Raw genomic sequence first — 24504 nt, 5'->3', positions numbered from 1 at the left:
AGTCTCTTTATCTCCTTGAACGCCTTTTCCTGTTAAGGGTGCAACTCCAGGGGGTCCTTACCACTCTGTTGTGGCTTTCAACAAAGGCTTGGCAATTTCAGAGAAACCCAGTATCCAGATCCAGCAGAATCCAGCCCCGAGGAGCTCACAGACTTCTTTCTTGGTGTTCTGCCGAGGTAGTGAGCAGATGGCTTGCTTCCCCTCCTGTCCCAGTGCCCGATGCCCTTTTCAAATGACAAACCCCAGGTACTTGACCTCCTATGTACAGATCTGAGCCTTTTTCATGACACCTTGTACCCTGTGGTGGAGAGAAAAGCCAACAGGGCTTTGGTGCTTCTCCAGCAGTCCCCTGGGTGGGACTGGCTAGCAACAGGACATGCACATACCGGGGTAGTGTGCAGTCCAAAGTTTCTCTGTGAAAGGCAGCAAGGTCTTCAGCCAGGGCTTCACCAAACAGGGTAGGTGAGCTTTTGAAGCCTTGTGGCAGCCGTGTCCAAGTCAGCTGTGTCTTCCTCCCAGTGTGTGGGTCTTCCCTTTCAAAGGCAAAGAAGGGCTGGCTGGCAGGCTGGTAAGAGCCAGAGCCAGAAGAATATATCCTTGTGATCGAAGCAGGTGAACCAGCTTGCATGAGTGAGTAAGAGCCTCAGGAGAATGTTGGGATTTGGGACCACTGGATGGAGGGTGATCACTGCACTCTTGATGCCACAGAGGCCCTGGATGGGGTGGTAGTCATTCCCTCCTGACTTTTTGACTGGTCAGAGTGGGGTGTTCCAGGGACACTGACATTCCATTAGGATCTCGGCATCTTGTAGGCACTGGATGTGGTCCCAAATTCCCAGGCATGCCTCCTGTAGGTACTGGATATTGTTTCTAACAGGAGTGACTCCTGGCCTCAGGTCCACTACAATGGGGGCATGGTTTGTGGCCAAACCTGGGGGCTCCTTCTCTGCCCAGACATCAGAGAATTCTATTAGCAAGCTTGGGGGATTTATTTTTTCCCTCCGTGAGTAGCAGAGATGCCATTCATCTTCCCTGGGCATAGTCATGGCCTTCATCAGAGCTGATTGGCTCCCCAGAGTGAGGCTCGTACGCTTTCCAGGAGCAAAGGTGATTTGTGCCCCCAGGTTTGTCAGTAAGTCTCTACCCAGCCAGGGAATGGGGCATTCAGCTAAGTAGAGAAATTTATGGGTCACCAGATGGCCCCCTAGCTGACACGAATGGGCCTTGCACAATGAGCAGGCTGCCGTGTCCCTGTGGCCCCAACAATAGTTGCTGTTCAGCCTGTGAGAGGAGCCAGAGGTGTGGTTACCATGAAGTGTTCAGCTCCAGTATCTGCCACAAAAGTCATTGATTGGCTTCCTACTTTCATTGTGACCAGGGACTCCCAAGGGCCCAGGATTAGCGAGCCCAGTCTTCCTTAGTCTGATTTTGCTCCAGCCAGGCCAACAAGGTTTTAGACGGCCAGCTCAGGCTGGTACCTTTCTTTTCGGGTTGACCGAGCTTCTTTGACCCTTTAGATGGCCCTCTGTGACGGTGGCACTCAATCCTCCAGTGTCCAGTCTCTTTGCAATAGGTGCACGGGTCGTGGTGTAGAGGTGGTCTCTTCTTAGTTTCCCCTTTCCATGAGGGAACATTCTGTTTCACTTGATCTGAGCTCCTCAATGATGCTGCTAGCAGGGCTGCTCTCTGTTTCATTAATGTATCTGATTCTCATAGGGCTTCATGGTCTAGGTTCACGAAGACTTTATTTGCCACCTCCGGTAGGTGTGAGGGATTCATCCCAGTGAAGCCTTCCGGCTTTTGGAGCTTTCGTTGGGTGCCTGCACAGGATTGAGCCACAAAGGAAGCATTAATCATTGGTTGATTCTCTTTTGTCTCAGGGATGAACAGGTTGTATGTCCGGAATGCTTCACACAGTTTTTCATAGAAATTGGTGGGAATGTCATCTGCCTTTTTTGACTGTTGTAATTTTGAACATATTGGTGGGCTTTTTGGCTCCTGCTTGAAATCCATGTAGAAAGGCATCACAGTAGCGACCCAGGGTTTCTTATCCTTCTCTGAAATTGAAATCCCTCATCTCTGGCATCACTTCTCGTGCCCATCCTTCTGCATCTAAGACCTCTGTGGACACTTGTCCTTGGAGCCATTTTGGGGCTTCTGTTGAGATGCGTCAGCTTTCTTCAGTGGTGAAGAGAGACGTAAGGGGCTGGTGACAGTCATCCCATGTAGGCTGATGGGTGTGGGAAATGGCCCCTAGGAGGTCAATCATAGCCGGTGGTTTATCAGAGTACACTGGGTTATGGTGTTTCCAGTTTAGGAGATCAGTAGGGCTGAAGGCTGGTGATAGAGGAGGGAGCGACCAGGCTGGACTGAGCCTCGTCCACTTGTTGAGGACCTTGAGTTTCTTGCAGTGGTGTCTCATGGGCGGTGGCCAGCTGCTTAGATTGTTTGGCTGAGCGAAGCTGCTTCCCTACTGGCTCAGGGCTGGTGTCTTGCTCATGAGGTGCTGTGGGGGACATGGAGGGAGGTGGACTGTCTGGCAATGGGTCTGGCGCTGACTGTGCCGGGGCGTCTGGAGTCAGGGGAATGTACAGCAGGGACAGTCATGGGTCTTCCACTGGATCTCCCTGGAATATATATTTTTTCTCTTCTTTCTTTTTCTGAGTTCTGGTTGGGGAACAAATACCCTACTCTTGCAGGATCTGTGCTATTAGAAGCCAGGTGTCTATATATGGGGGCTTCCTTGGTGGCTCAGAAGGTAAAGCGTCTGCCTGCAATGCAGGAGACCTGGGTTTGATCCCTGGATCAGGAAGATCCCCTGGAGAAGGAAATGGCAACCCACTCCAGTACTCTTGCCTGGAAAATCCCATGGACAGAGAAACCTGGAGTCCCAGTGACTACCTGGTTCACTGCTTGAACAGTGGGAAGGTCAGGATTGCCTCTGGCAGCCATCCAACATCAAAGGATGGCAACTGAGCTCACATAAGTTAAGTTTCCTGGGGGTCATCTTGACTAATCTCCTGCAGAGCCCTTCTTGAAGCTCTTTATCAGTCTAAAACTGTTGCTTCAGAGGAACTGCCACCCATGTTGACAAGCGTAATCTCCCTGGCAGGGTTTTGAGGAAAACCTCATCTCTTACCTGTCAGCTCAAGGAGTCAGTCAACAGAAGAATAACCAGTAACCAATAATTTCTCCCTCACTGTATATCCCGCCCTGAGTCAGTGGTGCAAAGACAAGCAAGAGTGGGTGGCCCGTCAAAAGAGAATACCATTCAGATGACTGCTTGCCTGCGTCCCTGGGGGGAACTTAGGTGCCTCTTAGCACTGGCAGATCAGTATATACCCCTGATCCAGTTCTGTCTCGCAATGAGGGACTGGGTCCCTCAGAGCAGACACCGCCTTGAACCACATGAGGTCACCACGGAACCACAAGTTAGGGCCTACTCGAACTCCGTAGCCATGAAGGCCGTGAAGCCACACAATCAAGCCGGAAGCACAAGCAAATCAGGCTGCACACTCGTTCACATTCATGTCTCATCCTCCTGGCTGCTCTCTTGAGGGAGATTTAAGATGCCTCTGAACACTGGCAGGTTGGTATAAACTGCCGACCCAGACCAGCCTCGCAGGGAGGGATCAAATCCCCCACAGACTGGCCCTGCCTTTCAGCCTTATGAGGTCATCACAGAACTGCAGGTTTTGGATCCTCTCAGGCTCTGTAGTCCGAGGACTGTGTAGCTCACTTCCACTTCCTTCAATCAGCAATCATGCATACACAGTAATTCAAGAGGTCATCACAGTACCTCCCTTTTCCTGAGTCCCCAGGTCTCCCTATCTGATGCTCCCTTCCTGGGATCTCCAAGGAGGTGATCAGTCTCCTCTTCTACCCATTAGGGTAGGGCCTGACTGGGGACTGGCCACGGGGCCTTACTTGATCCTGTGGCCCTTCCTGGTGAGTTGGTCCATTCCTCCAATGAGTCTGGTCAGGGCTAAGCCACCTGGAGAGTCAGAACGCTGGTCCAAAAGAGAACCCAGAATACCACCAGATGGTGTGCCACCTCATCCCTTTCGGGGCTCCTCCACTCCGACCCAGCTGAGCAACCAGTCTGGTGGCTGAGGGGGTGGCATGGTTACAATCTTGCTGGGGCCTCCAGAAATTTTGCAGAAACCAGTACTCAAGAAACCAAGCACCACACTTGGAGAGTTGGAGAAACTCAGGTTTTCCAGAGGAGTTAACACTCCAAGCTCTGAGCCCCAAGCATGGGGCTTACAGAGTTTTTATACACAGACAGTGATGATTAGTGAATTTGCAAGGGGCTGGGCGATTGCAAAGAGCAAGACAAGGGTGAGTGAAATATGATCCAGTTCCTAGTACTATGAGACCCCACTTTCTGAGACTACATGACCTACATGATCCAGACGTTGCAAGGAGCACGCTGAGTTACAGAGGCAGAAGGAGCAGGAGGTTATGTAAAATTTTAACTTTTCCTCTTCACCTAGGTCAGCACACCTCCCAGTCCCTGGTCACTACACGTCCACTTTATAGATGAGAACACAAAGGTCGCCTTTGATCACAAGACACATGCATGATGAAGCTGCCCCAAGGCTAGGACCATGGCCTGCCTGGGTCAAGCTTGTGGTTAAGGAAGATATACAGCCAGATTGCCCCAGAGAGAAAAGGGCAAAGTGGAGTAGCATTGATGTCCAACAATCCAATGCTGGGCTCAAATCTCAGCTCAGTTCTGTGAGCTCAGGCTATTGACTTGCCCTCTCTGAGCTCTAATTTCCTCCTTGGAAAATGAGAACCCTATATCCAAATCACACGTAAGTTGTTGGGCTCTGTAAATTGTTAATAACTCTGCATCTTACTTGTCCCCACTGTACAGATGGGAAAACTGAGACCGAAGATCTCCTACAACTTGTCTCTTCACTAGTCAGAAATGGGCCACACTGCTCATGACATTCATAGTCACTAAAAAGAATTGTTGGCAGGACTAGTCATTGTGCGGGGGGGGGGCGGGGGGGGGGGGGGGCGGGGGGGGGGCGGGGGCGGTGAAGGGGATTGACTTTAGCATCCATCAGAGTGGGTGGCCATGTGGCTTCACCTCACGGGGACTCAAGTTTCCCTTCTGTGAAGAGGAGGTCTTCCAACCCTACATGGTGCAGACAAGTAATAGGCCATGTGTGGGGCTTTTCTGGAGCAGGTTATCAGCACTTATCGAAAGGTTGTTGCTGAACCATGAAAAACACCAGATTCTTGGCCTCTGGAGGAGAATTCAACCCGGGGCCAGAGACGAGGCTTGCTCACTCAGAGCTTTTGTGTAATAAAGTTTTATTAAAGTATAAAGAGATAGAGAAAGCTTCTGACATAGACATCAGAAGGGGGCAGAAAGAGTATCCCCCTGCCAGTCTTTAGCTGGATGTTATATAGCTACTAGAAATCTGCTAATTAGAGAAAGGAAATGTCTCAAAACTCAGAGAATGGCACCAGGCCCCTCACCCACAACATTCATTGAGATAACATTAGCACCAGGTGAGTCATCCCGGGCCATAAAACGATTGACATGAATCTTGAAGTAGGGCAGATTGTCATACACAGATACAGTTTCATTAACATAGATTAGGAGAACAATGTATGAGTACAACATACTGGTTTGTCAAGTGGGTTCTGAGTCTTTAGGGGGAACCAACTTGAAGACAGAGTCTAGGGTAAATGCATAGTACATTAACATAGCTTAAGACAAACATTTCCAGAAGAAAAATGCATTGGTGAGCTCAAGGTTGGAGAAAAGTTAAGTTCAGGTGGGACCAGGTGTCATTATGGCAACACAGAATTTTAAGAGAAACCTCTTTTTAAATTTGTATAGAAAAGGGAAAAAAATATAACACTAGTTTGTTTCCTCCTGCCCCTTAAGAGAGAGATAAAAATGTTGGACACTCTTCCATTTGGAGACCCCTGGCCTTCCTGCTTCTTACCCTCTCATTATGGGATGGCTGGGTCATGGAAGGAAGCTGGGGAGGGTCCTTTTCAGAAGTCAGTTTTCTGTCCAGAGTTAGGGCCACAGTTATGTGTTTTCCCAAGGTCAAAAACACTTGGGAAAGTTCATCGACCTCTCTGACCTGTTTCCTCTTCTGTAAAGTGGGAGGAACCCCCAATTCTCCAGCAGCACCTGCTGAGAGGGAAGTGGTGTCAGGGCCCTGTGGGTGTCAGGACAGCAGGTGCTGAGCAGAGGCTGGCCTGACCCCACTCCTGTCCTGCTCCTGCGGGGGCCCAGGTCCAGCACCATGACGCCATCACCGGGACTCACGCTGGCAAGGTTGGTGACATGTTTGTGGAGCACCTGAGCACCGGGATGCAAGGGGTGCACAAGCTGATGGCCTCCATCACCCAAGACAGGTCTCCAGCAAACTCAGGTAAGCGAGGCCCCTGGGGGCACAGTGGGCCATGGCAGGTGTCTGCCCGGTTGTACTGCCCAGCTCTGCCCTCCGCTCTGTATCTGTGTGCAGTCCCATCCTTCTTTCAGAGTCTGCAAGGGCCCTGGAGACCAGGGGTGCAGCATACAGGAACTCTGCCCATGCAGACTGGTGTTGGGAGGGGAAGACTTTCTCAGTAAGGGACTTAGAACTGGGTTCTTCTGGTTCCTGGTGGGGCTGGCTATTCCAATGAGCTTGACTGACTCCCCAGGCAAGGTGTAGGTGGAGACCCCAGAAAGGCATCCAGCCATGGGAGCTGCCCGGGCAGAGGCCAGGGACTGGACAGTGTGTGCAGTGTTCAGGGATCCGGGAGTCATCAAACATGATCTTATCCTGGGGCACATCTGGTGGAGGATGGAGTGGAAAGAGAATCCAGGTTCATACCAAAGAGACCTCCAGTGCTGACCTTGGTGATTGACCTTGACCCTTCAAGCTCCAGAGAATTTTCTGTACATTTCCAAGCTTTTAAGCTTTGGAACCATGCCTTAGAACATGGGTCACCTTGGACAACTGACCCTTCTCTCTGCACCTCAGTGTCCGCACCAGTAAAGTGGGCTGACAGGAAGAGATGTGTGAGGACCTCATGGACCCTCATCTCTGGGTGGATGCTCTCCCACCCCTCCTGGGAACCAAGACCCAACTTGAACAGATTAGGAGGGAGTTGGACGTCAGAGCCCACGTGTCTGCTTGTTCTTCCCCCTGGACTCTGCAGAACTTGTCTCACCTGCCTCGGTTTCTCTTGTTCTGAGGGGCACCGGGGTGAGGGGTGGGTCAGGTACAGCAGTAGAGCCTGTTCTCTGTGTACAGGCCCAGAGCCTGGGGGTCACTTTGCAGTGGTCTACAACCCGCTGGCCTGGACGGTCACCACCATCATCACCCTGACTGTGGACTTCCCCAATGTCAGCATCACAGACGAGTCAGGCCGCCCTGTCCCTGCACAGGTAAGGGTGACATCCCATCTATGGTGCATGCACTGTTGCTGCCCCTGCTTTGGGCTGGGGCCCCAGAAGTAGGCATCTAAAAGGAACATGTGACACGCTGCCCTCACTGTGAGGACAGTGTCCTATGGGTGAGTCACCATCAGGGTCAGTGGATCCACCCAGGGGACTGACCCTGGGCTTTGGGCATCTGAGTTGACCAGAAGTCTGCTCTACTCTTCCTGCCCTGGAAGGTCTCATGGTATCTTCAGCTCCATGGGAGGCATCCACCCACAGTCCGGCCCCTCATTGGGAATATATATATATACACATATGTATACATTTCTACTTCTCATGGGGAAGCCAGAAATAGTCCTAACTGTGCATTTATGGAGGCGCTGTCATAGGCGCAGGCCCCAGCTATGACACCCACATCCTGTGTGGTCCCTCCTCATCTCCTTCCCAGACCTGGGGCTAGACTTGGTTCTAGAGGTGACCCTACTGTTACCAAGCCAGCCCTTTCTTGAAGAGGTGAGAGAGGGAATGCCATCCAGTCCATCATTCCAGAAACACTGCCAAATGTCTGTTCTGGGCTTGGCCCCAGATGAGTGCTCATCCCTAGACTGTGGAACCATCCTGGGATTCAAGAAACAGACACAGAAATGGACAGTTAAGGCATGGGGTGATGACCTGGCAGGCAGGGCGGTGATCCTTAGCTGAGACAGAGGAGGAAGATTCCCCTATGTCAGGGTCGGGAGACATGAGGGTGTTGGGTTGAGTAGACCCAACACATAATATCCCCCTCCAACCCAAAGTCACCACCCACTAAGTCTAAATGCTCTTAAATACTCAGATCAGATCAGTCGCTCAGTCATGTCCGATTCTTTGCGACCCCATGAATCGCAGCATGCCAGGCCTCCCTGTCCATCACCAACTCCCAGAGTTCACTCAGATTCACGTCCATCGAGTCAGTGATGCCATCCAGCCATCTCATCCTCTGTCGTCCCCTTCTCCTCCTGCCCCCAATCCCTCCCAGCATTAGAGTCTTTTCCAATGAGTCAACTCTTCGTATGAGGTGGCCAAAGTACTGGAGTTTCAGCTTTAGCATCATTCCTTCCAAAGAAATCCCAGGGCTGATCTCCTTCAGAATGGACTGGTTGGATCTCCTTGCAGTCCAAGGGACTCTCAAGAGTCTTCTCCAACACCACAGTTCAAAAGCATCAATTCTTCGGTGCTCAACCTTCTTCACAGTCCAACTCTCACATCCACACATGACCACAGGAAAAACCATAGCCTTGAATAGACGGATCTTTGTTGGCAAAGTAATGTCTCTGCTTTTGAATATGCTATCTAGGTTGGTCATAACTTTCCTTCCAAGGAGTAAGCGTATTTTAATTTCATGGCTGCAGTCACCATCTGTAGTGATTTTGGAGCCCAGAAAAATAAAGTCTGACACTGTTTCCACTGTTTCCCCATCTATTTCCCATGAAGTGGTGGGACCAGATGCCATGATCTTCGTTTTCTGAATGTTGAGCTTTAAGCCAACTTTTTCACTCTCCACTTTCACTTTCATCAAGAGGCTTTTTAGTTCCTCTTCACTTTCTGCCATAAGCGTGGTGTCATCTGCATATCTGAGGTTATTGATATTTCTCCTGGCAATCTTGATTCCAGTTTGTGTTTCTTCCAGTCCAGCGTTTCTCATGATGTACTCTGCATATAAGTTAAATAAACAGGGTGACAATATACAGCCTTGACGAACTCCTTTTCCTATTTGGAACCAGTCTGTTGTTCCATGTCCAGTTCTAACTGTTGCTTCCTGACCTTCATACAGATTTCTCAAGAGGCAGATCAGGTGGTCTGGTATTCCCATCTCTTTCAGAATTTTCTACAGTTGATTGTGATCCACACAGTCAAAGGCTTTGGCATAGTCAATTAGTCAATAAAGCAGAAATAGATGTTTTTCTGGAACTCTCTTCCTTTTTCTACGATCCAGCAGATGTTGGCAATTTGATCTCTGGTTCCTCTGCCTTTTCTAAAACCAGCTTGAACATCAGGAAGTTCACGGTTCATGTATTGCTGAAGCCTGGCTTGGAGAATTTTGAGCATTACTTTACTAGTGTGTGAGATAAGTACAATTGTACGGTAGTTTGAGCATTCTTTGGCATTGCCTTTCTTTGGGATTGGAATGAAAACTGACCTTTTCCAGTCCTGTGGCCACTGCTGAGTTTTCCAAATTTGCTGGCATATTGAGTGCAGCACTTTCACAGCATCATCTTTCAGGATTTGGAATAGCTCAACTGGAATTGCATCACCTCCACTAGCTTTGTTCGTAGTGATGCTTTCTAAGGTCCACTTGACTTCACATTCCAGGATGTCTGGCTCTAGGTGAGTGATCACACCATCGTGATTATCTGGGTCGTGGAGATCTTTTTTGTACAGTTCTTCTGTGTATTCTTGCCATCTCTTCTTAATATCTTCTGCTTCTGTTAGGTCCATACCATTTCCGTCCTTTATCGAGCTCATCTTTGCATGAAATGTTCCTTTGGTATCTCTGATTTTCTTGAAGAGATCCCTAGTCTTTCCCATTCTGTTGTTTTCCTCTATTTCTTTGCATTGATCGCTGAAGAAAGCTTTCTTATCTCTTCTTGCTATTCTTTGGAACTCTGCATTCAGATGTTTATATCTTTCCTTTTCTCCTTTGCTTTTCGCTTCTCTTCTTTTCACAGCTATTTGTAAGACCTCCCTGACAGCCTACTGAACACCTAATATGTGCCGGGCATTACTCTAGGCACTGGAGAAACTTTAATAATCATGTAGACAATAATCCCTGCTCTCATGGGGCTTCTATTCTAGTGGGGGATGCAGGAAAGAAGAAAATAAGAAAGTGTAGGAGTGACAGATGACAATTGTGGTGGAGGAAATCCTTCAGGACAGGCGTGGGGTGTGAGGTGGCAACAGGTGTCTTCTTTAGCTCAGAGAAAGCCCGTGCTGGAGACTGTGAAGTGAAACATGAGTTTCTTCATAGATCCCCCAAACCCTCCGCACAGGACTCAGAAATGACACGTGTTTCCTAGAAAGTTAAGGACCTCCTGCATGGACCTCGTGTCCTCATCCAACTCCCTTCCCTGAATCAGATGACATGGAGATGGAGAAAGTCCTGCAGGATAATCTGGAAACCTCCCTCCTTGGGAAAACTGGAGGATTAAGAGACAAGGGAGCCCCCTTCAAAGAGGTCGAGGGAACGGCATGAACAATGGCTCAGAGGCAGGAACAGGAGGGAATGTGTGAAGAGGGCAGGTGGTTTGCAACCCCGATGGAGAAAGAGGAAGGAGGGAGAAGAGTTTGGACCCGGTTGAGCAGGGAGGATGCAGGAGGGGAGCCCAGCTCAGCCCAGTGTTGGATGACACAGCTGTCTCTGTGCATAGCAAGCACTCCATCCACCAGGTGTGTAAGCCCAGGATTTCCAAGGGGACTGAGGCATCTTCCATCCCTGACATCCATCATTCATCTTGTCCCTCAGGCCTTTCAGGTCCAGAGTTCAAAGGAGATGCCCTCTGCCTATGACCTGCGAATGCTGACCACAATCCCAGGACTCAGTTACCGGCACTACAGCATCCAGCCCAGCAGGATTTCCCAGGAGGCCACTGAGGAGACTGCACCCTTTGTGGCCAGCACCCAGCATTTTGGACACAGACTCAGGAGACGTGGCAGACAAGTGGGCTACCACCTGGTACCTGTGGAGAATGACTGCTACACCGTGTTCTTGGACACAGATACCAACCTGATGCACAGCATCTTGGAGAGGTGAGGTGCAGTCATTGTGCCTCTGAGGCCAGGAGGACCCTGCACCTGGGCAGGTGATGCCCTACCTGGGTCTCCATTTCCTCAGCTGCAGGGAGAGGGTGTGATGGTGATGAAGCTCCCTGCAGTGCAACCAGGTTTATGTCTAGTTGTGGGAATCTAAGCCAGGTCCATACAGCCTTTCTTGAACTTGTTCATTCCAAAGATTTTAATCCTCAGAAAATGGGGTATATACTAACACACCCTGGGAAAATATACTAATCATGAGATCAACTTTTTAAAACTGAGAGCCATATGAAATCCATCTATTCACCCACAGTCCCATCCACTATGCACTCACACAACCACTTATCTATGCATCTAACCTTCCCGGTTTCCATCCATCATCCATCCATCCATGCATCATCCATCCATCCATCCATCCATCGTCCATCCACCCATCCACTGAACTATTCACTCACCACCAGCTATTCGTTGGCAGCAGAGAGGGCAGCTGAGCCCCAGGAAAGGTCCCCAGAGTTTGAAGTCAGCCCTGTCCATGGTGAGGTCACATGATAGGCAGTTTTGATACCTCTTCAGCTCTTTGTCCAATGCACCCACTTCTGTTTCTTGATGTGATCTCCTAACAGGAGCAGAAGTTTGCCAGGGAGGGGGTCAAGGAACCTGGGGTGGGGGTCCGGGCACCGGGCAGAAAGTGAGGTAAGGAAAGAGAAGGAAGAGGCAGCCAGAGAAAGGGAGGAAGACAGGGCACATCGGTCTGAGGTGACTGTCACCTGCAGCTCAGCCCTGTCATCTGTCAGCAGTCTGCAAGCACAGACCTGGACCCCCTCAGTAGGGCTCCCTCCTCCAGTCAACCCACAGGTCCTTCTTGAGAGGGCATGAGGCATGTAGTCAGGGCTGACTGCAGAGAGTGTGGTGGAGCAGAAGAAATGGGCTGTCACCCCAGCAGGTTGTGAGTGACTGCCCCCCCCTCCTCCAAGGGGCCACGCTTTGAAATGTGGAGTCTGCAGGCCAGCTTGAGCTCTGTCATCACTCAGGCCCCATGCCCCTGCTGGAACACCCCTGAACAGCCAGGTCCATCTCGCCATCCCGTTCTTCCCTCCCTCAGGTACCCCATCCCTAAGCCAGGACCCCACACGGCGCTCCCCAGGGGAAGAGCACGTGTCCTGCTGTCCACCTTCCTTACCCTGTGTGTCTTCAGGTGCTTTTGTCTCAGGGAGGACAGCGTGTTCTTATGGGGCCGCTTCACATCCCAGTAGGGGAACCACCAGTGCCTGCAGAGTCAGAGAGGGGAGACTGTGGGGACTGAGAAAGAGTGGTGCAGAGTGGGCGTGGCGGGGATAAAGCCCCTGGAGCCAGGTGTGAGGCCTTGAAGGGCAGGAGGGAGTCTGTGGGTCAGAGGAGGGGGCAGTGGTTCCTGGGAAGGACCCGCACATGCAAAGGCCTAAGGCAGGGAGCCAGCATGTGCACAGACCACCCCAGGGCAGTTTTGCTGGAGGAGGGCCTTTGTTCTTTTATATACATCAAGGGTGTTGCTGAAATGCACATACCGTCTGAGTCATCACTTTCCACTGTACACGTCTGTGCTGTTCCCTGTGATCACAGCGTTGTACAGGCATCTCCACTCTCAGGTTAGGACATGTACATCACCCCCAAGAGAATCCTCACATGTCCTCTCTTCACCTCCCTCAGGGACCTGGCTTCCCTGCTGGCTCAGATGGTAAAGAATCCAGCTGCAATGCAAGAGACCTGGGTTCAATCCCTGGATTGGGAAGATCCCCTGAAGAAGGGCATGGCAACCCACCCCAGTAATCTTGCCTGGAGGATCCCATGGACAAAGGAGCCTGGCAGGGTAGAGTCCATGGGGTTGCAGAGAGTCAGACACTGCTGAGCAACTAAGCATACACAGGGCTACCTGGCTAGTGGAATCTTCTGGACTTGCTTAGTTTAGACATTTCATTCAATGGAATCACACCCTATGGGGCCCTTTGGAGCCTGGTATCCTTCACACGGTTGTTGTTGTTCCATAGCTACAGCGTGTCTGACTTTGTGACCCTATCAATTGCAGTGCCCCAGGCTCCTCTGTCCTTGACTCCCTCCTGGAGTTTGCTCACATTCATGTCCATTGAGTCAGTGATGCCATCCAACCATCTCATCCTCTGTTACCCCCTTCTCCTCCTGCCCTCAGTCTTTCTCAGCATCAGAGTCTTTTCCAATGAATCTGCTCTTCTCATCAGATGGCCAACGTATTGAAGCTTCAACTTTAGCATCAGTCCCTCCAATGCATATTCAGGGTTGATTTCCCTTAGGATTGACTGGTTTGATCTCCTCGCAGTCCAAGGGACTCTCAAGAGTCTTCCCAAGCACCACAATTTGAAAGCATCAAATCTATGGCTTTATGGTCCACTTCTCCCATCTTTGCATGACTACTGAAAAAACTATAGCTTTGACTATACAGACCTTTGTCGGCAAAGTGATATCTCTGCTTTTTTAGTGTGCTGTCTGGGTTTGTCATAGCTTTCCTTCCAAGGAACAAGTGTATTTAAATTTCTTAGCTGCAGTCACCATCTGCAGTGATTTTGGAGGTAGAAATTAAGTCTGTCACTGTTTCCATTTTTCTCTCTTCTATTTGCCATGACATGATGAGAACAGATGCCATAACCTTAGTTTTTTGAATGTTCAGACTTAAGCCATCTTTTTCACTCTCATCTTTCACCCTTATCAAAAGGATCTTTAGTTCATCTTCATTCTCTACCATTAGAGTGGTATCATCTGCATGTAGGGCTTCCCTGATAGGTCAGTTTGTAAAGAATCCACCTGCAATGTAGGAGACCCAAGTTCAATTCCTAGGTCGGGAAGATACCCTGGCGAAGGAATAGGCTACCCACTCCAGTATTCTTGGGCTTCCCTTGTGGCTCAGCAGGTAAAGAATCCACCTGAAACGCAGGAGACCTGGGTTTAATCTCTGGTATTGGAAGATCCCCTGGAGAAGGGAAAAACTACCCACTCCAGGATTCTGGCCTGGAGAATTCCATGGACTGTAAAGTACATGAGGTTGCAAAGAGTTGGACACAACTGAGGGCTTTTCACTTTCACTTTCATCTGCATATCTCAGATTGTTGTTCTGCTGGCAATCTTGATTCCAGCTTGTGGTTCATCCAGCCTGACATTTTGCATGATGTACTCTTCCACTCAGCATCATATTTCCAAGTTTCATTCACATTGCAGTGTGAGTGAGACCCAGTTCCTCTGGGGGGCTGATTTATTTTCCATTGACAGAAATTCCTGGGTTCATTATTCCAGTTCTTACCTCATGGACATGTGGGTGGTTTTCATTCTGGGGCTTTTGTGAATAAGTCCACTGTGAACATGCATGTACAAGATTTTGTGTTGACAAAAGCTTTCCTTTCTCTTGGGTCATTTCCTAGGAGTGGAATTGTTTGGTGACAGGAAACTCTATGTTTAACAGTTTGAGAAGTTGTTGGACTGTGTCCCACCCAGCTGCACCATTTTTCAATCTTATCCAAAACTATGAGGGTCTGATTTCCGCATACCCCGCCTGCATTTGTATTAACTGCCTGGTCCATATAGCTACCCTAGTGAACGTGACGTGCTATCTCACTGTGGCTTTGATTTCCAACCCTATGGACTGTAGATGTTGAGCATCTATTCATGGGCCTCTTGGCCATTTGTGCATCTTCCCTGGTGAAATGTCTTTTTAGATCCTTTGCCCATCTCAAAATTGGGCTGTTCTTTATTGTGGAGTTGTAAGAGTTCTTTCAAACTTAGGAAGAATTACTACAAACAAACCTTGTGAAGGTGATGGAATTCCAGCTGATCGATTTAAAATCCTAAAAGATGATGTTGTGATAGTGCTGCACTCAGTATGTTAGCAAATTTGAAAAACTCAGCAGTGGCCATAGGACTGTAAAAGATCAGCTTTCATTCCAGTCCCAAAGAGGGGCAATGCCAGAAAATGTTCCAACTAATGTACAGTTGCTCTCATTTCACATGCTGGCAAGGATGTATTCAAAATCCTTTAAGCTAGGCTTCAGTGGTATGTGAACTGAGAACTTCCAGGAACCAGAGGTCAAATTCCCAACATATGTTGGATCAGGGAAAAAGCAAGGGAATTCCAGAAAAACATCTATTTCTGCTTCATTAATTATACTAAAGCCTTGGATTTGGATCAAAAGAAACTGTGGAAAATTCTTAAAGAAATGGGAACAGCAGACCACCTTACCTATCTCATGAGAAAACTGTATACAATTCAAGAAGCAACAGTTAGAACTGGATGTGGAATAACCAACTGGTTCAAAATTGGGGAAGGAGTTCCTCATGGCTGTATAGTGTCACTTTGACTATTTAACTTATATGCACAGTGCATCCTGTGAAATGCCAGGCTGAATGAATCACAAAGGGGAATCTAGATTGCCAGGAGAAATATCAACAATCTCAGATATGCAGATGATACCACTATAAAGGCAGAAAGTGAAGGAGAAACCTAAGAACCTCTTGATGAAGGTGAAAAAGGAGAGTGAAAAAGTTGGCTTAAAACTCAACATTCAAAACACTAAGATTATGGCATCGGGTCCCATCATGTCTTGGCAAATAGAAACAGGAAAAATGGAGAGTGGCAGATTTTATTTTCTTGGGCTCCAAAAATTACTGCAGCAGATCGTGATGTAACATGAAATTAAAGATCCTTGTTCTATGGCAAAAAAAAAAAAAGCCATGTGAAATCTGCACAGTATATTAAAAAATAGAGATATCACTTTACCAACAAATATCCATATACTTACAGCTTTGGTCTTTGCAGTAGTCATGTGAGGGTTTGAGAGTTGGACCATAAAGAAAACTGAGTGCCAAAGAATTGATGTTTTTGAAGTGTGGTACTGCAGAAGACTCTTGAGGGTTCATTGGACTGCAAGGAGATCAAACTAGTCAATCCGAAAGGAAATTAACCCTTGATATTCATTGGAAAGACTGATGCTTAAGCTGAAGCTCAAATACTTTGATCATGTGATGGGAAGAGCCCATTAATTGGAAAAGATCTTGATGCTGGGAAAGATGGAAGGCACAAGGAGAAGGGGGCAGCAGAGGGTGAGATGGTTAGATAGCATCACCAACTCAATGGACATGAATTTGAGCAAACTCCAGGAGATAGTGAAGGACAGGGAAACCTTGTGTGCTTTAGTGCCTGGGGTCAGAAGATTCGGACATGACTTCGCAACTGAACAACAGCAACAACCAGGAAAGGGAAAGGATCTGATGTCATGTGAGCTCTGGTGGGTCCATACCGCTCTTATCCAAACCAAGTGCATGAGCTTCACTAAGTGAGTTCACACATGTCACTGGTGCACTTAGGAGGTTGTTTGTGTTCCCCCCTTGGCCCAGGCTGGCATCTCCAGAGGCTCTGTCAGCCTGGGTCCCAGAATGAGGATGAGATGGCCATGATGATGACACTCTTTTCTCTTTCCTTTCTGTGCAGGCGGAGTAACCGAACAGTACGGGTGACCCAGAGTTTCATGGAGTATCATGTGAAGAGTGATTCCAATCATGGCCCCATTTCAGATAATTATGTGTTCACACCCAGTGGTAGGGCAGAGCCAGCGTGGGAGGCCGTGAGGATGGAGATCGTGGAGGGGCCGCTGGTGACTGAGATCCGGCAGTACTTCTACAGGTGAGGGCGGCCCTCTGGTTGTGCTCAGCACATGGAGGTGCTCACAGGCAGATGAATGGGGAAGTGAGGGCCTATCCTTGCTTCAGACACCCAGCTCCTGGACCTGGGCTTGGCACATGGTCCTTCCTCCACGGAAGTTCAATGAAGTCATGAGCTGCTCCAGTCTCTGCAGTCCTGCTCTGCTTGCCTGCGCTGTCACCTCGGTGGTACCTAAGTCTAGAGGCGGGACAGGAGCCCACGGTGACAGTGACCTAGACATGAGAGCAGTTCTTGTGTTTTCATTAGCAGGACAGACAGAGCCACCCAGGTATGACTTGGTAACCAGAACCTTCAGAGAACTGGGTTGCTCCTGTTCTATTGCCTAAGCAAGCTCCCTGTACCCCTGGTGGCAGGAAGGATGGAGGGAGGGAAATGGAAGGAGAGGAAGGAAGAAAGAAGGGCAGGGCACCCAGAATGCTCCCAAGTCTTGACCTACCTTGCCTGCTTCTCCTCCAGGGAGGTGAACGACAGTGAGCCCACATTCGCCATCTACTCCTGGCTGGCCCGCGGGCCCCAGAGCTCTGACGGGGAGCTGCTCTGCCATCGCATAGAGCAGGAGTACCGGGTGGGCCCCTTAGAGCTGAACCGCGAGGCCATCCTGAGGACAAGCACTGATCTGAACACGGGGCAGGTCCTCCACTCGGACAACAATGGCTACCAGATGCAGCGCAGGCCCTACCGGCAGAACATGTGGAACACCATTGCTCGGGTACACCCTGAGCTGTCCCGGGGTGTGGCAGCCACAGATCCAATCCTGGTGGCCTTTCTCCAGAAGGCAGGAGAGCCCCCTTAGGTCTAGAGCATCTCCCAGAGCCCAACTGCCCTGTGTCTGCCCCTAGGGGCTGTGGCCCAGGCATGCTCAGACCTGGTCTCAGAGTCTGGGGCCGCCGTGTGTGAGGTGTGTCCCTGAGGTTTCCTATGTCCACCACAGGTCTTACTCAGTCAATGGGTGACCCACTGGGGGTTGCTTGAGGATTAAGCACGTGGTACCTGGCTAGGCCTGAATGGGGTATGACCCTCCTCTGCTGCTCTGAGCTGAGCCACAGCCTGGCTGCCAGGGAGGGCTGAGCAGGGGCTGAACTCCAAAATCAGTCAGCTCCCAGGGCCTCGCCCTCCAAAAGCGTGACCTCAGCTGAGTCCCTGGGTGTCCCTGGCCCTCGGTACTCTCCTGGGAAGAGAAGTGCACTGAGCCCTGGGATGATCCAGGGGCAGTGCCGTGCTGACCACCTCCTGAGCCTCCATCCCTGTTAGTTCTTGCTCCTTCCACTGGAGCCCTGAGAATGGGTGTGGTTCCTCCCTGCTCTGTCTTCCTTGAACCTCTGTCCCTTCATCTCTGCAGCTGTTCCTCACCCATTGTGACCTGGGCTCCAGAGAGTCTGGGGAAATCAGCCCAGGACATCTTGCTCCAGTAGAACAAACAAATAGAACAAAAGGTTGTACGAGTGCTTTCCAGCCCAGACACCAGGCCCTTTCTATTTGGAACTCCTGGCTGGGGGCCATCCCTGGCTGGACTGGCACAGATGCCTCATTGTCTCCCTCCACCAGGGGGACCTTTTGGGCACATTTTATAGATGGGGAAAGCAAGGCTTAGCTGGGCTGGGTCCCCCAGGGCATACGGGCAGTGGAGGTGAACTGAATCCCAGTGTGTCCATCTCACAAGTCAGAGCCCCTCCCATCACTGCTGTGCCAACCTGGGCTGCTGCTGTGCCCATGCAAGAGGCCGCCTGGGGCCAGAGGGAGACCCCAGACCTGTTGGCTGACCTGGCCCTCTGCTCCTACCACCAGCCTACCAATGTTTCTGTCCACAGAATTACTACCCCATGGTCCAATTGGCTTCCATCGAGGACTTACCAAGCAGGCTGGTGCTGCTCTCTGAGCAGGCACACGGCGTCTCTAGCCAAGGGAACGGGCAGGTGGAGGTAGGAGGAGGCCCCGCTGGTCACTCTCCGGGACCCCAGGGCCCAGGCAGGCCTGGTCAGACAGTTGTCCCCTGCAGGTCATGCTCCACCGGCGGCTGTGGAACAATGACGGGTGGGCCCTCGACAATAACGTCACACTGAACGACTCTTCGGTCGTCCACCCAGTGTTCTGGCTCCTGCTGGGACCCAGGACACTCACCAGTGGCCTGCGCCAGAGGAGTGGGCTGGCGCTGCAGCACCGGCCCGTCGTGATGCTCAGAGAGATGAACGGTGAGGTGGGGGGTCCCACGGTGCACCTGTCATCACGGCCCCGGGTGAGCCAACCTGTCTAGCACTGGGGCTGAGCTGGTGCCTGCAGGGACCTGAGCTACTATGGGGCAGGAAGTGACCAGGGACCTCAGATCTAAGCCCCTCCTTGTAAACGTGGGCATCCTGAGGTTAAAGAGGTTTCAATGACTTGCTCAAGGTCATACGGCTAGTATGAGGAAATGAAACTCCTCTTTCAAGAGCAGAGATCCCAGAGAAAGGTTCTGATTGGTCCTGATCGAATCATGTGACCCGAGACTGACCCATCCCCGTAGCCTGGGAACTGTGAGGGGCTGGCAGTTCCAGCTGGAGCCCAGAGTTGAACAGAGCATCTCCTGGAAGAGGAGAGCTCGGTCTCTCTGGGCAGAGGCAGCGACAGATGACAGCACAGAAGCTGGCTTCCCAGAATTGTTCACAGAGCAGGTCTCTGTGTAAACTCGCTGCATTTTATGGAAGAAATGGCATCTTCTCTCTGGTCTCAGTCTCCCCATCTGCAGTTTTGAAAGGGCTGGACTAGAGATTCAAGGCACTTTGGGGCATTTGCACCAGCAGGTGCTTCAGGCTGCCTGTGGTGTGGTTGAAGGAAAGAGATCAGATTAAATGGGGGCCTTAGTATGGAGAGCTAAGAATGCTGAGAGGAGAGTTTGGCCCAAAGCCTCTCCTTGTTGTCCACCTGCCTTGCAGAAACTGCCCACAGAGGCAGTTGGAATGGTTCTTGGAAGCAAGAGGCTGTGACGCTGCCCCCAAGTGTCCACCTGCAGATCCTCAGCATCCCCGGCTGGAAGTACAGCTCGAACCACACGAAGCACCTGCAGACTCTCCAGAAAGGTGAGGCAGGTGTTCAGGTGTCCAGACTCACTCCTGCCTCCACATGTCAGCCAGGTCCCCAGCCCTTCACCGTACAAAGGACTCTCCTCAGAGTCGTCCAGGCTCTGTGAGGTCACCTGGTTCCCTTATCTGGCCAAAGAGGGATCTGAAGCCTCAGGGAGGCGGGTCACTCAGCAAGCAGAAACAAGGTACGTCTGGATGACGTCAGGTGCTGTGACTGTGTACAGAGGAAGTCCCCAGCAGGGGGTCCAGGAGGGCTTCCTGGAGGAGGAAACAACTGCCAGGAACCCATTATTCATATTGGGGTTGCTGCAGCTTATCTGCTCCCTTAACTCCATGCTTCTCAAAGGACAGACTGACTGTGCCTCAGCCACTCCCCTGCTCCAAGAGACCCACCAAAGGCTGGCACACTCCAAGTGTCTGTGAAATGAGGAGAAGGTGGAAAAAGGCAGAGGCCAAAGGTCATCTTTGTACCTGATAGAGGGGCGTTGCCAACTGTGGCTCAAGTCTGTAGACACGAGAATTCTAACACTGACACACAGCATCTCCACTTGTCACAGAAGGTGAGATGGCGGAGCCTCACCTGCGGTGACAGAGCCTCCGCTACTGTTATGTGTGTCAGGCTAAGTGCACTGAGAACGCATCTTCCGGGGGCAGCTTGTGCCAAAGAGGAGGCCAAGGGGGCTGGGCTGGGCAAGTCTACCCTCCTAGAGAGACATCAGTAGAGACTGCATCAGGGGAGCCACAGAGGATGGCGTGAGGCCTGCTGCCTCTCATGATGCTTGAATCCTCGAGGAATCTCCACCAGCATGATCATTGCCCTCATTATCATTGTCTTCACCATTATTGTCATCACCATCACAGTCACAATCACCATCACCACCATCACATCATCAGGACCATCACCATCACCACCATCACCATCACCACAATCACCATCACCACAATCACCATCACCACCATCACCACCACCACCATCACATCATCAGGACCATCACCATCACCACCATCACCATCACCACCATCACCATCACCACAATCACCATCACCATCACCACCATCACCACCACCACCATCACCACAATCACCATCACCACCATCACCACCACCACCATCACATCATCAGGACCATCACCATCACCACCACCATCACCATCACCACCATCACCATCACCACCATCATCACCACCATCACCATCATCACACCATCAGGACCATCACCATCACCACAATCACCACTGCCACCATCATCACCATCAGCATCACCATCACCATCATCACCACACCATCATCACCACCAGCATCACCATCACCACAATCACCACCATCACCAAAATCACCATCACCACCATCATCACCTCAGCATCACCATCACCATCACCACCACATCACCATCACCTCAATCGCCATCACCACCATCACTATCATCGCCACCATCACCACAATCACCAACATTATCACCATCACCATCATCATCACCACCACCATCACACCATCAGGACCATCACCAGCATCACCATTATCCTGGTCAACTTCGTGTTCTGCTCTGAGAAGTCCTTCCCTGATTCTAGAGCTCCAGTCCCTAATCTCAGCACTTGATGGAAACAAGAGACATTGCAGGCCTCTTAGGCTGCAGTAACAAGGAGCCCACATGCTCTCAGTCCTCACACAGCACAGGTCATTTCGTCCCTGTGCTCTGTGGGGTTGTCAGCGTGGGTCTTTTCATTTGGTCACCAAGGACCCAGAAGGTGGAAGCTGTATTACAACACATTTCCTAGGTCTTGGTGGCAATGACCTGACACATCAACCCTGAAGATGGCGCCTTGTCTTCAGGGTTACGAGGCCATACCATGCTTCATAGTGGCCAAGCCAGAGAGAATCTTCCAGAGAACTGGAAGGTGGAAGGACGAGCCCAGTGAAGACCCCACCAGTGAACAAGAATCAGCGCCGGCTTCAGCGTGGGTGGTGGGAGGCGGTAGCTTTGGCTGCATGTGAGGTGGATCCTCCCCCCTCCTTCTTTATGCACACCAGCTGTGTGTCTGGGCAAGTGCCCGCCCCTCTCTGAGCCTTGTTTGGCTCATCTGCGAAGTGGGGCTGTGTTAGCTGCCTCCGAGGGAGGGGGAAGATGTGAAAGGGAGGTGACAGTGTAAAGACCCAGGCCGAGACTGTCCTCATGCCACCTTCCTTCTGTCCCCAAGACGGAAAGCACGAGGCCAAGGCAGACCTCCGCCGTGTCCTGCTGCGGCTCCAGCACCTGCATGAGGTGGACCAGGACCCCGTGCTGTCTCGGCCTGTGACAGTGAACCTGCAGGTCACCTGCCCCTCCCGTGTCCTGCTGTGACATCACTGAGTCAGGCCCCTGGAGGAGGCACCCTTGGGAGACAAACCCTGGTGACTGGGTGTTTGCTGGGGCGGCCCCACCTGCCTGCCACCTGCTGGGAGTGCTGATCCAGCTCGGCACTTGGGAGCAGCTCCTTCCAGCCTCAGTTCCTCATCTGTAAAATGGGATTGCCCCGCCTCCCGCAGGGACTTGCAATACAATGAATGTGGGGGATCCTGGGCCTGGTGTGGCCGCCCGTTTTTGTCGGGTTCTCTGCTCAGATCTGCGGTCCAAGTGCTCACCCTTCCCTGTGCTCTGTCCTGCAGTCTGTGCTGCGGGGACTGGGCTCCGTGGTGTCCGTGGAGGAGCGCTCACTCACAGGGACCTGGGACGTGAGTGAGCTGCGCCGCTGGACATGGAGCACGCGGGACTCTCACCACCACAGAGGTTCGGGCTCCCTGGTCCTGACCCTGCCCCGGGTAGCCAGCCTGACCCCCAGCCAGACCCCAGCTCTGCCCCTAAGGCCTGTGTGACCTTGAAGTGGTGCCCTCCTGCCCCAAGTCTTGGTCTTCCTGCATCTACCGCAGAAGGTTCACAGTCTTCAGGAGAGTCATCACACAGACTATGTATGTAGGTTGTGTGTGCATGAGTCCGAGACCACACACCCTCTCCCTGCCTTGGGTGAGCCTCATCTTGCAAGCATACCCTCAGGGGTTCTGACATTTGCCCTGCTGTGCATTGCACTGTAACACACAGCTAGCTCCTGCAAACCACAGCCTGCTTTACTACTCTATCTGTGCTGTTCCCTCTACCTGGAATTCCCTTGTCCCCTTTATCTGGGCATCTCCTAATGGGGCTCTTCCAGGTGCAGGGCTGAATCCGGGGCCTCCTCTGCTCTCCCCTCTCCCTGAGTTTGCTCTGATCCATTTATCTCCTCTTTGTCTACTGCACACAGCATAGTCTGGCTACATAGGTAGACACTTTGTCAGTCTTGACTGACGGATTAATAGAAGGCTGGTTAGTTGGGAAAAAAGGATATAAAGAAGGGTGGAAGGTAAGTGAATGCTGTACAGGTGGGTGATTGGATGATAGATGGTTGGAAAGATAAAAGGAAGGAAGAAAAGAAGATGGATGAGTAATGGATGGATGAGGAAAGGAACGATGGAAGGAAGGAAAGAAGATAGAAGATGGATTGTTGAGTAGATGGTGAATGGATGGATGATTAAATGATGAATGTTTCAATGGATAGATTGATGCATGGATGGAAGGATGGATGGATGAGCATGTTTCAACCCAAGGAGGAAGCCTAAATCCCAGGGTGTGACCCCTCAGTGGAGTCCACTGAGATCAAGGGCAGGGCCCACTAATGGCCTCACTGATAAAGCTCTTAGGAATTGAGTTCCACACCCTATGGGAATAGGAGGCCAAGAGGGACCAGGGCCCCCTCGTGGCCTCAGTGAGAAGGCTCTTATGTACATATACGGGGCCACAACCCATGGAGATATGAGGCCAAGTGGGGCCAGGACCCCCTGTACATGCCTTCACTGTGCTGTCCCTCAGAGGAGGCCAGAAATGAGAGGCCCCCCGAGAGTGAAGTCCTGTTGAGAGGGGTCAGCTGAGGGCTGTAACCACAGTGGGAGCCACAGACGCAGCAGGAGCTCTGTTGCCAGGGGGATGCTGGGAGGAGGGGCCCTGGGGAAGCAGGTGGTCCAGGGGCCATGCTGAACTGACTCTCTCTGCTCCCAGGAAATTCCAGTCGGCCCTCGCCACCGCCAAGAGGCCCTGAGGTCACCATCTACCCGAAGGAGATCCGAACATTCTTCATTCACTTTCAAGAGCAGTGAGCCCTTGGCAGATTCTTGGTCCCAGGACACAGGAAAGCAGCCTACAGGGATGAGGGGAAAGCTGCCAATCTGGAGGGCTAACGGCAGGAAATGGACGGATGGGGGGTGTCCTGACTTCTTAAATAAAATTGCATTAAGGACCTGTGTCTTCCCCTGCCCACTGGAGCCAGCTCTCTCTCTCCTCTCCTATCACAGACAGTAGCTTCACACACACTCACACTCCTGCTTCACTTGCAAGAATCAAAGCCAGGAAGTTCTCCCAAAGACAGAAAGAAATAATCCCCAGTGATACCAAAATGTCTGCAGCCTTGCCAGATCTCAGCAAGTCCACCAGTGTTAACAGTGGCCCTGCTGTGTGACTAGTGACCTGAGGTGCC

General features: G+C 51.1%; 1 protein-coding gene across 1 annotated transcript in view; it reads left to right on the top strand.

Moving 5' to 3' along the window:
- LOC102396650 (epididymis-specific alpha-mannosidase) overlaps positions 1 to 24260 on the top strand; it is a 52123-nt gene extending 27863 nt beyond the window's left edge. Inside the window, exons 9-19 of the mRNA XM_045166264.1 lie at positions 6272 to 6410; positions 7278 to 7411; positions 10917 to 11191; positions 16680 to 16871; positions 17367 to 17619; positions 18719 to 18829; positions 18907 to 19143; positions 19858 to 19974; positions 22170 to 22274; positions 22610 to 22730; positions 24030 to 24260. Coding sequence (XP_045022199.1) covers positions 6272 to 6410; positions 7278 to 7411; positions 10917 to 11191; positions 16680 to 16871; positions 17367 to 17619; positions 18719 to 18829; positions 18907 to 19143; positions 19858 to 19974; positions 22170 to 22274; positions 22610 to 22730; positions 24030 to 24127 — 1782 coding nt within the window. The 3' untranslated portion in view covers positions 24128 to 24260. The remainder of the gene's footprint in view (positions 1 to 6271; positions 6411 to 7277; positions 7412 to 10916; positions 11192 to 16679; positions 16872 to 17366; positions 17620 to 18718; positions 18830 to 18906; positions 19144 to 19857; positions 19975 to 22169; positions 22275 to 22609; positions 22731 to 24029) is intronic.
- Positions 24261 to 24504: the final 244 nt, after the last annotated feature.

Source organism: Bubalus bubalis, chromosome 7 (genome assembly GCF_019923935.1).
Source record: "Bubalus bubalis isolate 160015118507 breed Murrah chromosome 7, NDDB_SH_1, whole genome shotgun sequence".
NCBI classification, from domain to species: Eukaryota; Metazoa; Chordata; class Mammalia; order Artiodactyla; family Bovidae; genus Bubalus; species Bubalus bubalis.
This window is presented reverse-complemented; position numbering and strand designations above follow the sequence as displayed.